This window comes from Hemitrygon akajei, chromosome 4 (assembly GCF_048418815.1).
Source record: "Hemitrygon akajei chromosome 4, sHemAka1.3, whole genome shotgun sequence".
Taxonomy (NCBI): Eukaryota; Metazoa; Chordata; class Chondrichthyes; order Myliobatiformes; family Dasyatidae; genus Hemitrygon; species Hemitrygon akajei.
In genome coordinates, this window is record NC_133127.1 from 143,494,547 (window position 1) to 143,509,832 (window position 15,286).

The window sequence follows — 15,286 nt, forward strand, 5'->3', positions numbered from 1 at the left end:
AATGTGGTTTAATTATGTGTTTTCAAGCTCATTTATGTTCTGCCTACCCAGTTCTCTAATGTTCTCCATTTGTGCAGCCCTTTGAGATTTGTCATTTTAACTCTGTAAAGTGAATATTATTTTTAAAATATACTTTATTCTAGAAAGCAACACTATCCTCATTTAGGTGGCTTTAGAATTTACACTTCGCCTACCACATTAGTACTTTCACAAATTATTAAGGAGTAGAAGTGTCTGCACTAAATTTTGTGTTAGCTGAGAAGCTAGCTTGAAATGTCTGGCATCTCTGTACATACAAATAATGATATTTAATATCTTAACTTTTGCAAGATTAGGCTGCATCTGAAGTTAAAGAGTAAGATTTTTTTGGCTAGTGGAGAAGTTTTTTTCCATCACTAATACTACTAAATGTGAGTAGGTATGGCACATTTGCAATTGAAGAAGTACTTTCTATCTGAAATTGTCTTTCTTTTTAAATAAAAAGATTGACAGGTTGTATGATTGGAAGAAGAGTCCAGACACAGATGTAGTTGGCACATTGAAGAAGCAGAAAAAGAATACAAAAGATGAATTTGACGAGAGAGCCAAATCTACTATTGTGGAATTTGCACAACAGGTTTGTTATTTGTTTTGAATTTGAATAATTTTAAACAATGTGGGGTGGTAGTGCAGGAAATAGTTCTTTTTTGCTATTCGGAGCCTTTGCTTGTCTGAGCATAACACTTTTTATTTGTAGAATCAGATAATGCTACAGTACAGAAAAAGATCATTCTGTACACCCAGCTGATGCTGGGTATTTGCTAGAGCTGCTAAGTTATCCTAACTCTCCTGCTCTTGCCTTATAGACCTCCATAATTGTTTTCCACTAATCTTTATCAACTTCCTCTTTGAATGTTCCCATTTAGTCATCTTTCAGCATCTGATAGAGGCATTGCATTCTAGAACACATTGTTTATTTTTATAAAGTCATACTGAGAATTTTGGTACTTTCTGTGGTTCCTGAATGCTAATCAACTTTTCCCTGTTGTACTGTATTTAAGCTTGTTTTTCCAGAATCTTATCTCGTGCTACTTTAGTAAGTTATTGTAGATCCCTCTCTTTCCTGAAACTGACCACAAGATTTGAATGACACTCCAGTGGAGACACAATCAGTGCCTTAAAACAATTTATTAATTTCCTTGTTTTTGTTCTCTATTCCAAAAACTAAGGATTCCGGATGATCTTCATTAACCTCTGCATTCCGTAATAAAGAAAATCATTAAGGATTTAGTGGTAATTGAAGTTATCCACACCTGTTCAGGAGCCTGATGGTAGAAGAGTAATAACTGTCCTGAGCTTGTTGGTGTGGGACCTAAGACTTCTGTTCCTCCTGCCTGGTGGTAGTATTGAGAAAAGGGAATGGCCTGGACTGGAGGTGGGGGTTGGGGTTCTTTGATGGATGCTGCTTTCTTGTGACAGTACTCCATGTAAGTATGTTCAGTGATGGGAAGGACTTTGCCTGTGACAGACTGCACTGCGTCCACCACTTTCTGTAGTCACAGACTCACTTTCAAGGACACTGTACAATTTATGTTCTCAGTATTTTTTATTTGCAGTTTGTCTTTCGCGTATTAGTTGTTTGTCATTCTTTGTTTATGAACAGTTGTTTGTAAATCTTATTATATTTCTTGTTTCTTTGCAAACACCTGGAAGAAAATGAATCTTGAGATTGTAGTATATGGTAACATATACGTACACTTTGATAGTAAATTTAACTTGAACTTTGAACTTTTGACCCACTTGTTCTGCCTACTGGACTTGCTGACTATTCTTACTCCAGGTTAATTGTGACTTTCCCTCCAAACAACTGCTCTGAGCCCCTTTCCTTGCAAACTCAGTGTAAACCATCTTCAATGGCATTAGCAAACCTTCCACCAAGGATGTTGGTTCCACTCTGGTTAAAGTGCAAACTTTTCTATCTTATAGCTCTCGCCTTCCCCAAAAGTCCCATGATGAAGACATTAAAGACCATCCTCCTACAGCATTTTTTAAGCTAAGCATTTATCTGCTGAGCTAGTGTGCATATTCCACTACTCACTAGCTCATGGCACTGGAACCAACCTGGAGACTATAATCTTTGAGGTCCTGCTCTTTTAACAGCCACCTTGCTCCCTAAACTCATTTCTTCTCTTACCTATGTCAATAGTACCAATGTGTGCCACAAACTCTACACCCTCCCCTTGCAGAATGTCCTGCTGCTTCTCCTATTATCCATGCTGAGAATGCAGAGGTTAATCAAGATCATCAGTGCCACTTCAGAGCAATCAAGGTCAAGAAAAATAAAAAAAAATGTGACACAACCTGAATTTCTTTAAAGAATCAGCAAATGTTACAGTTTAGTGAGTAATGCCACTGGAGTTCCACCTCATTTAAAGTGCTTTAATTTTCATCTATATGCCACTTTAGTTGGTCCTAATGTCTAAACTAGTTAATAATGTAAAATTTGTCTGATAGGGTCTGAATGCCTCGTTATTCTTTGAGAACAAGGATCCACGTACGTTTCTCTCATTAGTACCAACATCAGCTCACACTGGAGATGGAATGGGAAACCTTATTGCACTGTTGGTGGAACTAACTCAGACTATGCTTGCAAAGCGAATAGCATATTCTCTGGAACTGAGAGCTCAAGTTATGGAGGTAAGGTTTTAAGATGTATCATAAACTTAAATAAGCAAACTATTAGAGCAAGAGGTTTCAATGAAATAAGGAATAATTCACTATTGACTTTGATTTTTGAAGGAGGCATGTCATTGCTGAATTAGACAGCAAAGCCATCTCCCCAGAAGACTATAATTCAAGGCCAAATTAAATTTCAGCACATGGTTGCTCAGAGAAAGGAGATAATCCATCATACATTAGACACCAAATTAAGACTCATACCAGATATCTGGGTGAATCTCCAATGATGATTATATCTAAGGTGATTTGAGAAAGTAGTTGAGTATCAGAGTACTGTGTACAAATATAAAACTAGTGCTGCATGGTGTATGAATAGGTTTTTGCAAGGGGGAGCCCAATAACATGAAAAGTTAAGAGAGACTTGCATTTAAAGAACAGCTTTCAGAGAATCTCAAGAATTTTCCAGCCAATGAAATGTTGTCACCGATCTAATACTAAAACACAGCTGATGATTTACACATAAGTAAGCTACCACAAATAATACTGTGATGCTACCAAATGATCTATCGGCATTATGTTGGTTCAAGGATATTTATAAACTAGGACTGAGAGAGCCACCTGTTCTTATTCAAAATACTTCAATAAAATCTGTGGCATCTATCTAAGGCAGAACTTAGTGGGTACAAAACTAAGAAATACACATAATAAACATAAAATAAATTCATATAATAAAATACATAAAATAATATTATGCCTTTTTTTTTTCTCCCTCCAGGTAAAAGCTCTTCCTGGAATGGGGACAACAATTGATGTCATACTCATCAATGGGTATATGAAGGAAGGAGATACTATTATTGTTCCTGGCGTTGAAGGGCCCATAGTGACACAGATTAGAGGCCTTCTGTTACCACCACCACTCAAAGAATTGAGAGTGAAGGTATGGAAAATAATGCAGATTTTTAAAGCTAATGCTGGTATTTATCTTGCTATATTTGAGTGGTAGTATTACAACATTTAGTTATATAGCTTTATTGTTGTAATATCCCATGCAAATTAATGGTACAAATGTCTCTAAAGCAAGATTCCAACAATATACCAAATTTCACATCGCATTTTTAATTCACCTGTCTTTGCTTATTGCTTTTAACTCTTGTGTGAATGAATTTAAACTTCTGTTAAATAAGCAGATTTTCTCTTGATGAATGTCTAATTAAAAAAAGTTAAACTGCTAATTGTTTTCATATGCAATTAGCACAATGAAGAAATATCGCATGTAGTTTTGTTATCTGCCCCTAACCCAAAAAGAAATGCACCTGTATTTGTCATAATGGGGAGATGAGTGGCTAGATAACGATGAACTGTGAAGAAATGGTAAATTTTAATCTCCAGAATCCATTGAATTAAAAGTTAAGTTTGATCGAGGCATGACTGTGCAAGTGCATGGATGTCAGCCAGTTAGAACAGCGAGAAGAGTTTAAAGGAGACCGCTTTATAGAGCGGGTGACAGAGTAGGAGGGCTTTGGCTCAACGGGGCATCAGTGATAACGGGTCGAGGTGGGGTAGGCCAGTCAACACTAGTACATCTCAAGGATGTGTGCTTAGCTCACTGCTCTACTCTCTCTACACCTACGACCGTGTGGCTAGGCACAGCTCATCTGTACATTTGCCAACAACAGAACTATTGGCAGAATTTCAAATGATGACAAGCTGGTGTACATGAGCGAGATTGATCAGCTGGTTGAGTGATGTCACAGCAGCATCCTTGTACTCAATGTCACCCCTTTCATCCAAGATATACCCTCATATTGCTCCCAACAAGGAGGTACTGGAGCCTGAATACACACACCCAGGAACAGCTTTTTCACCTTTGCCATCAGTTAATTGGGGCAGGTGCTTATTTGGGACACTGCTGCTTAGTTGTGTTACGTACCCCGTAACTGGGTTGTCAAACCAGCAGAAATGGAACACTCGTTGGAGTCTGTAATTACTAGAAACTAATAAAGTTTATTAGCAAATTAAGTAATACAGTACACTAAATGCAAGGATATAAATGTAACAGGTTAGCAATGATAATATACACATATACACAGAAATATGGGAATAGGAATCAGCCAAGCTCTATCGAAGTCTAGGGGTAAATGATCAGTCTTCAAGTGAAGCAGAGTTCAGTTCAGTTTAGTGTAGTTTGAGGTAATTGTTGTGGTACCATTGGTGAGAGAGAGAGAGATACAGCTGAAATTTCAGGCAAACCTTCCGTTGTCTTCTTGTCCCATTGTGGTCACCGACTGTGACCCCTCCATTCCAGATGCGACTGTTCTTCCATGGTGAACCTGTCACCCAGCCAAGGGTGGACACACAACAGGTCCCCACCAGTCGTACCTTTACACCCTGTGAGCCTCTGGCCGATTCCCGCAAATCAGTCTTCCGAACTCCCACCAACTTGTGGGGGCACAATGCTCTCTTCAGGGTCTCGTGGCGTGTCTGCCTGTGTCTTAGCAAACCCACTATTTTATCCCCCCCCCCCCCCCGATGGGGTATCACCTGTCTAACAAACTTCACCACTTCCTATTGTCTCAGCAGGAGTGTTAACGAGCATTTCAGGTTCAAAGCAAATGTCCGTGGCAATATCACTGCAAACTTTATTAGTCTCTCTCTCTCCCTCTCCCTCTCCCTCTCCCTCTCCCTCTCCCTCTCCCTCTCCCTCTCCCTCTCCCTCTCCCTCTCCCTCTCCCTCTCCCTCTCCCTCTCCCTCTCCCTCTCCATTAGCATTTTGGATGGCTCTCTTTTATCTCTATTAGCAGCATCCATTCTGCAGCTCTGCTTGGCTTCACACTGTGAACAGTTGAGACAGGAGACTGTTGCCAAACAGTTTCTAACTAACGTCAGACATTTGCACTTGTCTGGTCATTAAGCACTACACCATGTTTAGAATGAACTGTTTTTAAATATTATCAGTTGTGTGTGCTTATGTTCAAAGAAACAACAATTATTGTCACGGATATTTGTCAAGAAATAAGTAATCAGATGATTCAAAACTGTTTTGGTCACTGTGGTTTCAAGCATTCAGGCTTGGGGATGCTAGAAATGGCTGTTAGACATTAAGTTTTTAAATAGCGTCAGTTGCGTGAGCTTGTGTTGTGTTATTAATTTGGGCTGATGAGTGCTGATTTTTTTGTTTAAAATCTGTGATTTTTTAAAATTGTTTTTTGTTTAGACTTTATACAGGAAGGCAATGAAGGTAGTCCATTATCTGCACTAGATGTCAGCGCTGATTTTGTTCATTTATAGTCAATGAAAAGAAAACGGCAGTGATGAATTCTTCTGTTGATAACTATTAGGAACTAATACAATTTTGTAATACTGTAGTAGTATTGGTAGTGTTCTGATTTGTTCTGTATTTCATTTAAGTGCATAATTTTTTACTCAGTTAAATGCTAGTTGGCTTTATTATGCCTTATAACTATTTCCATGAAACTTCAGCTCGTTGGGGCAGCCACTTAATTGGACCAAGATGTACTGGTTAGTGATATTAAAACTGGTTCTGATATTTTAGCCCTCACAAAACAAATGCTAGCATTGCATTTGCCTTCCTTGCCACCGACTCAACCTACAAGTTAACATTTAGGAATCCTGCACGAGGACTTCCAAGTCCCTTTCTGATTTCTGAATTTGCTCCCCGTTTAGAAAACAGTTGATTGTTTGGAGGGATGTGTACTACAAGTAGCCAAAATCCATAACGTTTAACATCAATACGCTAAAGCTGTGTAGTGTTAAATTGACTCACTATTAGAGATGTTGATTGAAGTATTTTTATGCTGATTCACAGCATTAAACATTAGATGCTTGACTTTATGTAGTGTTGAAAAAAGCTATGAATTGTAAATGTCATCAATATTTTATTAGAGGAACATTTCTTCCATATTTGATTACAGAGTAGAAATGGAGCTTTCTTGAGACTTCAGTCTGGATCATGTTGGTACTCAAAACTTGGGTGGGGGAGGAAGGGGAGAAAATCAAACCACATCACTGTTCCTGACTGCCTGTGTTCTAGGATACCAGTCCGGAAGTGAATATGTAACATTCTTGTGTTCTGATTCTCAGCAGTTAAGCTGAAGTGAGCTAAAGAGAATATACTATGTAATTTGAACTGACATCACAGGTTTTTTCCCCCTGTAGCCTTCTATGCACCTGAATTTACCAGAAGGAAATATGTGATTATTAAATTGTATTTTTTAGTCCTGATGATTTTGTACATACTTGTTTTCTCACTCCCCTTTAGAATCAATACGTGAAGTTGAAGGAAGTCTGGGCTGCACAAGGCGTAAAAGTTCTTGCTAAAGATCTGGAGAAATCTCTTGCAGGTTTACCACTACTAATAGCTCACAAGGATGATGAAATTGCTGTTTTAAAGGTCTGAATTGTGATTTCTTGATAAATGTGTGATTTTGAAAAGAAAACACAGTGCAGTCTTATGTTACAGAGGGGTTGTGTTCTTAGAGCCCTTCTTAACTGTCCAAACCCACCTGATATGTGGAAATGCTTTCTTAGAAATTTTTCTCAACGGTAGTGCTCTCATGGGTATGCAGTCTACAAGCATGGGAATGCTGATTATATAGTAGGTAGAAGAGAATTAGCCAAACAATATATAATATCTATATCAATGGAAAAGATTAACTTGTCAATTTCCAAAGCAAGTCTCTTTATTTGTTTCCAGGTATAAATTAGTTCAATTTTTTTTTAAACATACATTTAATTTACTTTTGTTTTTTCCACATCAATTCCAAAAGAGTGTATTTTTTTTTCAGTGACTCAATTATTTTTGGTAGTGATTTGTGAATTTCGTAAGATTGAACTGTTTAAAACATGTAAGTACACTGTAAATGCATAGGCTAGAAATTTAAAAAAATAGAAAATGTTGGACACATCTGAGGTTTCTTTCAATTCTCCCTTTCTGAAACTTTAACTTCTAACATTTTGTAGTTCTGATGAGAGGTTTTCAATCTGAAGTGCTCAAACTGTTTCTCTCTCCGTGAGTGTTGCCTTACCTGCTGGGTATTTGCAGTATTTTTTTTATAGCAGATATTTTAAAAAATCATTTGCTTATGTTTTAAGAACTTACCGAAATCTCTTAAGAATCTTGCACAATGTGTTTATCATTGTGTTACGAACCCCGTAACTGGGTCACTTACCAGCAAAGAGAGAGAGGTCCGCTGAAGTCTGATGGTACTATTTTTAAACGTTTTTATTTATGAAGGGGCACAAAAGTAAGGTTAATACAAACATTCAGATAATGTACGTCGTCAATTCTCAATCTAAAGCGCGGGTATAGTAATAATCAACATTAAGAAGTAGCTCTATCGTTTGTCTAGGGGTAAAACTATTGTCTGATGGAAATATCAAAGTCTCTGAAGTTCATGCAGGCTTTTAGCCTTTTGGGGACTGCTGGGGTCTCACGTGTTGGAGAGAGAAAATAAACTTGCCAGCCTTTTGGACTCAACTCGTTGAATCGGGAACGTGGGTTCCCCGTTGTCAGTTCGAAGTCCTTTTCGGTGTTATCAGCCACTCGTTCCCCAAGCTAGGGGAACCAAATCACACGTGGCTCCCGAACAGCTTCCCTTCATCACGGGAGCGATGAGCGATGGTCTCCTTCTGGTGCGTCGCTGGGGTACTGCCTCCTGCAGTCCCCTTTTTATCGTGACCGGCAGATTTGTAGATGTCAATCAAGGTAGGGTGATACAATCCCCACCCCACATTGCCCGAGGGTGTCCATGTCCCTGATAGCTGGCAGGTAGTATAAAGTTGCAATTCACACAGGTGTCTCTAAGAACAATGGTCAAATCCATTGCATTGTCTCTCATTTCCTGGGTCCAAGACCCGAATTAATAGCGATCTTGTGATTCTCCGGAAGGAGGGGGCTGGTCCTGCACCCTTCGGCCCCTCAGAGCTGTGGTACATTCATAACAATTGTCATAATAGCTGATCACAATCAGCATATTAAAAAACTTCAAATTTTTTGTAACAAAAATTAACTTACAAAACAATGATAAATGTACCCAAATGTTTTCTTGTGTTAGAAATATCTGACACATCCCGGTGCGTGGAAGTTGGCTGCTTTCCTGTAATGTGATAAGTACTTAGTTAAATATTTCGTCTGTTTGCTTTAGTTTTGCTTATTGATTTTTTCCCCCCCACTTTTTTTTGGTAACTTACTGCCAAGATGTTTAAGTGCACAAAGTAAATTGGAGTTTTTTTCGTTAATCTGTCAGCCTACACTAATCTGCTAAGGATACAAGAGCTGGTCCTTTATCTGATAGTCCATCATATTTAAAAACTTTCAAGTGGTCTAAAAATTTTCAATTATAATTTTTCAAAAACAATTCAGGACATGTTGAGTATTGATAAATTAAATGCATCATGGTAATTACTAGAAAGTTCTTGGGGGCGGGAGGGGGGAGATATATCCTGCACTTCCTTTATTATGTCTGTGAGCTCATTCAAACGAATATGATCATACTTGTGTTCGACTTGGTTGGTGTAGAGTTGTGAGCCTGAATGCGTTCAGCATCTCTCCCTTCTGCCAGCTAGGATAGTGAATCCAGATGTAGAGTGGCAGGACAGGCAGATAGGTATCAGCCTTGTACTCTTCTGACTTCCATGTTTCATAGCACATTTGAATTGAAATGATAGCTTGCAAATTTCGCTGCAGCACCATCTGGCTTCTTATCAAGAATCCACTTTATGATGTCCAGTAGCATAATTTAATAATTATTTTATCTGCGAGCAAGATTTAAATTGACTAGTACTGTTTACTTTTTCTTCAGGACCATGTATTCAGGTTTTACCTTGTAATTGACGTTTAATATTGAGAGGTACTTGAGAGCATTTTGTTCAGTACAGAAACTGGTGTATAGTTAGATGAAAAGCTTGCATGCCTATTATGTTTTCAAAGAAATTAGAGGTATACAGTATATGTATTTTGGGAATATTTGTACTTTTGTAACTTGAGTAGTTCTTAATCTTAAAAAAATTCAACTGCTTAAAAAAATGACAATAATTATGCTGTCGTTAACAGGATGAGCTGGAGCATGAACTGAAACAAACGCTGAGTTCTATTAAACTAGAGGAGAAAGGTGTTTATGTACAAGCTTCGACGCTGGGCTCTTTGGAAGCACTCTTAGAATTCCTTCGACAGTCAAATGTGCCAGTATGTATTAAAAAATTTAAATTTATTTTTCAAAATCCACTTTTTTATGTTATATGCAAAAATTGCATTTCACTAGAGCTTGGATAAAAACCAAACCAGATTGGGATGATGATCTTCCAGTAAAGACATGAACGAATCAGATTTTTTTAGCCACTTAATTGAATTTAAAATCCCCAGTTGCATACCAGGTTTCATACTTTTGTGTCCAGAACAATGATTCTTATCCAGTGAATTAATCACAGTGCTCAGATTCTCCTTTGATTTAAGTCTGTTTCTTTTTCAGTATGCTGGAATTAACATTGGACCTGTCCATAAAAAAGACGTAATGAAATCTTCAGCAATGCTTGAACATGATCCTCAGTAAGTGTCACACAAGGTGTTAAAAATTCAATATTTTGTGCAGAACATTTAAAATAGAGCAAAATTAAGCCTTTTGCCATTTCACATCTAATAACTTTAAAAGTGATTCTCTTAGCAATGCTTTGTAGATAAACTTTCTGTAATATGTCCAGAATAATGAAGAGAAAATTGATGAAATCCTGGAATTGTTTGAGACAGAGGGCTCATTAATTCCAATGATATATTTGTTCTCTCCAATTTATCCATGTAGTCCTCCAGTTATTCTCTCTGGGTCCTAACCCTCTTGAAGGTTTTGATGAATTTATTTCCTGTCTCCAATCAGGCATTGAATTTCAGATCATAACTCAGAGTTTTAAAAAAAGTTTTCTTTTTTCCTTGCATTCCTCATTCCTCACCTTGTACCTTTCATCCAGCTAGGTGCTGGGAACTTCCCTTTTATTTACGGCATCTGACCCTGCTATTACCAAATCTTCTCAATCTTCGTTGCTCCAAAGAAAATATCTCCAGCCTAACCTTGCTAAAATTCATCATTCTGATTGTCTCAGTAGGCTCTAAGACTTTCACTTAGTTCTCAAATAGATGTAGTATCCTACTTGTGGCCTGATCAGTATTTTATTTATGCAGGTTAGAACACAGAGAAATAGAATCAGATGTAGGCTGTTTGGCCTTTCACAGCTGCCCCATTGTACAATAAGATCATTGGCTAATGTTTTACCTTAGTGCAACTTTCTGCACTAGTGCCATATCTCTTTATTTCCTTAATATCAGACAAAAATTTACCAAATTCTGACTTCAATGACTAAGCCTTCACTAAGCCTCAAAAATCTGGAATATTGTCTTTTTTTTTTGGTGCCTGTGACCCCGTGTTTTTATTTTGACAATTTTTTCTCAGGGTATGTGGCTTGCTAAGCCCAATCGGAATTGTTCACGTTTCAGTATGGCCCAAAGCTCTGCTGGATCTTCTTAATGGCCTCAACCCTGGAGTTCTGAATTCTTCCCTGATTAATCTCCTAAAGGCTGCTCAGAAATTAGGTTAAATGTCATTTTAAGTGATGAGACTATTCTTGTGTTCTAAACATTTATTGCATCCCTCAAAAAATTAAGCATAGATGTGAAGCAGATATATTAAATGAATATTGAATGCTTTATTCCTTTTCAGTCTGCTAAATTATTGAAACTGTCTTATGTGGTAATTTAACAAACCCATGTATAACTGGCTTTATGACAAAATATTGATATTCTGCAGCATTAGTTGAATGCATGGGGCTGTTGTATGGTTCATATAGTTTATTGTTGCTTGTATTGGAATCTTATCAACTACATAGCCTTGTCCGCTAGGCTATTGTCCACTAGTTAGCTCTTAGAACATGGGTTCCAATACCTGAGACAGGACTGTGAATGTTTGTTAATCATAACTGATCTATCTGGAAGAGGTGGAGAGGAAAAAGGATCTTTGCATGTTATTTGCATTGCTATGACTTAAATAGAATAAAGTACAATTGTATCTGTATAGACAAATGGGAAGACTTCATTTGGAGGCTTTGAATTAGAATTTGAAGTGTGCATCATAGAAAAGTGTTGACTTTGATATTTCATCATGGTGACACCTGAAAGAAAATAAATTAGCTTTGTTGGAAAAACTAGGTAAACTTGGGAAATCCCTAAATTTGATTAAGTGAAATAAGTAAGTTTTTTCTCTTTAGTAGGAGACATATAGGAACATAATCCTAGATTTAAAAAGAAATTGGTTTGCATACAATTTTAAGATTATGGAACAAAATATAGAGAAGATTAAATATGGAGAATTGTGGATGAATGGGAACAGACAGCAGAAATTAAAAGGCTTTGGCCAACAAAATGGTGGGGATGGTTCAATAGTGTGAATTTCCTTTCCTAAGAAAATTATAATGTTTGTACTCTGTAATCTGCTGAGGTTCAGTCTTGTATAATGAATTGATCTGTTTTTAACTTCAATATATTTGTAGGTACTCAGTTATTCTTGCTTTTGACGTGAAGATTGAACGTGATTCCCAGGAGCTTGCTGATTCACTCGGAGTAAGGATCTTCAGTGCAGAAATTATCTACCATTTATTTGATGCTTTCACAAAATACAGACAGGATTACAAAAAACAAAAGCAGGAAGAATTCAAGTAAGTTCAGGGCAGCTAAATATATTGAAGGGTATTATGTAACCAGTTTTTCCTTTCATATAATTTAGATTTTGTGATGTCATCTTTATCATGAAGGCTTTGTTCCTTTAAGAGCCATGACAGGGAAACTGGTGACTGCAAAATATGGTCCAAGTTCTTTTACCAGGGTGCTCATTGTCTTAAATATGTGCATATGAATTTTCAAATCACATTTTTGTAAGCTTGATCCTTGCTCTTCCATTTTTTTGATATCTGAATTTTGCTTTATAGGCATATAGCTGTTTTTCCTTCAAAACTACGAATTATTCCTCAGTTCATTTTTAATTCTCGAGATCCAATTGTAATAGGAGTTGTAATAGAAGCTGGCCTTCTGAAGCAAGGCACTCCAATATGTGTTCCTTCAAAAAATGTGAGTTTTGACTGGTTTCACATCTTAATACTTTTGTTTAACAACAAAAGAACACTCTCTCTAAATTTTAATTTTGTAACATTTATCAACTTGTCTGTGGCTTTTTAGTTTGTTTGTAGAAACGTGCATAATTAAATACCAGGAAAATTGAGTGTGAATTAATGTCAGATTATTTAATACAATTAGAGGCATATAGATTAATGGGTCATATAAGGGTCTTATGATTTGACCCTTCTGCTATTATCCTGTCTGCAGTGGAACCTAATGACAACTTATTTCTTCTAGTTTATTGATATTGGAGTTGTTACCAGTATAGAAGTGAATCATAAACAAGTTGACGTTGCCCGGAAAGGTCAGGAGGTCTGTGTTAAAATAGAACCTATACCTGGAGAATCTCCGAAAATGTATGGACGGCACTTTGAAGCTTCAGACTTTCTTGTCAGCAAGGTATGTTTGTTTTGTATGCCTGTATTTCTTGAAGTTGTTTTATCTTTCTCCCTGCCAATGGAAGTTGGCACTTCAATTGTGGTGGTGCAGGATTATTTCTTTAAAAGACCCAAAGGGATGAATAAACTTGACTGTTGTTATTTGTGCTTCATTACTAGGAGAAGCAATACTCAATTCCATAAGAAATAATAACTTTGCAATTAAATCACTGCACTTATTCTGAACAAATCCACATATGAATGCATTTAGCTGTTCAATGTTCAGACAACAATGGTGCCCAGTATCTATCTTGGGAAACTTGGCAGCAACTCCCAAGCTGTACAAAGATCCAGTTTACTCCTATAACTATTTTCCTGTTCTTCACTGGGAACAGCTCCTTGCTGTTGTGCATATGGAAGTAAGTAGACTTGAAATTGCCTGCCTTTGTTGTCGCCACATTTTCAGCTGGCTGCTCATTTTTAAAAGTAGTTAAGGTTTGCTGGAAGTATATAGCACAACATGATCATAGTTGCATTGATGATTTGATGCCATGTTATCATTTTGGTGATCACTTCTCCAAATACTGTCCTCTATTAACTTCATACTGTTGCGCATTGTCTATTTGTCAAGAAGAACACTGCTACCCAGTTGTACAATTGAAATGGATCATCGCTTGCTGACAGTTCAGTGGTTGTTTTATTTCTCTGGCTATTACCAAGACCAGTGTGTGCCTTCATAATCAAGTTGCGGATACTGAAGTATTTTGCTGACTTCAATACAGGCAGTAGAGTTGCTGTCTCTCAGCAGTGGGGAGACAGGTACAATCCTGAGCATGTTTATGTGGAATTTGTATGTTCTACATGTAATCACTTGGGATTCCTCCCAGCGATGTTGTGGGTTGGTAGGTTAATTGGCCAGTGTAGTGGCTACTTGAAAATAAATCAGAACCGTTCAGACTGACGTATTTCCAAAATAATTTCCAAATTGAAAAAAGTATGTTTGATTCCTTATTGTAAAGATGAACGATCTAGTAGCGATTTTACAAAGAGCACGAAACTAAAACTAGTGATATAGCAAAATTAATGTTTCAACTTAGACAAAGTGTGAATACCTAAATACTCATTTGTTTCTACCACACTACAACCCACGTGACAGATTACCACAACAAACACGCAACACAAAGAACAAAACAGACTGAAACAGATACATGGCTCCTACATCCCAGCCCCTAATTATTACACTATAGTAATTACAACTACATCGAACAGCAATAGGAGACATGAAATCTTCAAGGATAAACATCTTAATATCAGAGCCTGTAAGTTTCATTCTTTATATACTTCAGCACAGAAGTACTGTCAGTTCAAAACATTGAGTCGTGAAGTTGTATGTGCACCTCCTTCCTCCACATCATGTCCATACATGAGGGATAGAAATTGACTTCAATGGAGCTATCCTAGATTTTCCCATGATAAAAGCACAGTGTACCTGAGAGTGTATGTTGTGCTGCAATAGGTGGGTCACTGATCCACAGCGATCTTCACTTGTGTCTGTAAAGTGGTGTAACTGTGCAGCAGTAACTTTTCCACATTCTAGGGGCTTCAAACATTTAACAACTTTGAAGTCTTTAAACAGACAATTTCTGCCAGCCAGCGTGTCCACTCATGAGCAATTGATATTGGTATAGTGTAATCCCAGCCGAACTCTTTCCTACATAGATCTTAGCAGATAGCACCTCTGGATTCCTAAAGAATCACAGATGGAATTAACTGTGGAGAGGATTCTGCTTTGGGTGAGTGGTTTATCTTAGATCGTGATCTTAAACTTGAAAGTATTGGACTGGATGCACCATTGCATACCCAGCACTCTCTCAATTGAAGATGTATCCTGATCCAAATCCTTCATGTCTTTTACTCTTTACTCTTCCGGTGCCATAGTGAGCCATCTGTCTGTTGCTTATCCACTTTGTAAGTCGAAAGCTGCCTTGAGCACAAATGGATACAAGGTCATGAATAGCAACACTGATTCTTCCTCAGGGACTGACACAAGGCAGCCATCAATGTAGAAGCAATGCAGAGC

General features: G+C 37.5%; 1 protein-coding gene across 1 annotated transcript in view; it reads left to right on the forward strand.

The window, feature by feature from the left end:
• eif5b (eukaryotic translation initiation factor 5B) overlaps positions 1-15,286 on the forward strand; it is a 63,450-nt gene that overhangs the window by 35,922 nt on the left and 12,242 nt on the right. Inside the window, exons 15-23 of the mRNA XM_073043478.1 lie at positions 485-616; positions 2,494-2,676; positions 3,434-3,595; positions 6,938-7,069; positions 9,731-9,862; positions 10,146-10,222; positions 12,208-12,372; positions 12,643-12,781; positions 13,067-13,228. Coding sequence (XP_072899579.1) covers positions 485-616; positions 2,494-2,676; positions 3,434-3,595; positions 6,938-7,069; positions 9,731-9,862; positions 10,146-10,222; positions 12,208-12,372; positions 12,643-12,781; positions 13,067-13,228 — 1,284 coding nt within the window. The remainder of the gene's footprint in view (positions 1-484; positions 617-2,493; positions 2,677-3,433; positions 3,596-6,937; positions 7,070-9,730; positions 9,863-10,145; positions 10,223-12,207; positions 12,373-12,642; positions 12,782-13,066; positions 13,229-15,286) is intronic.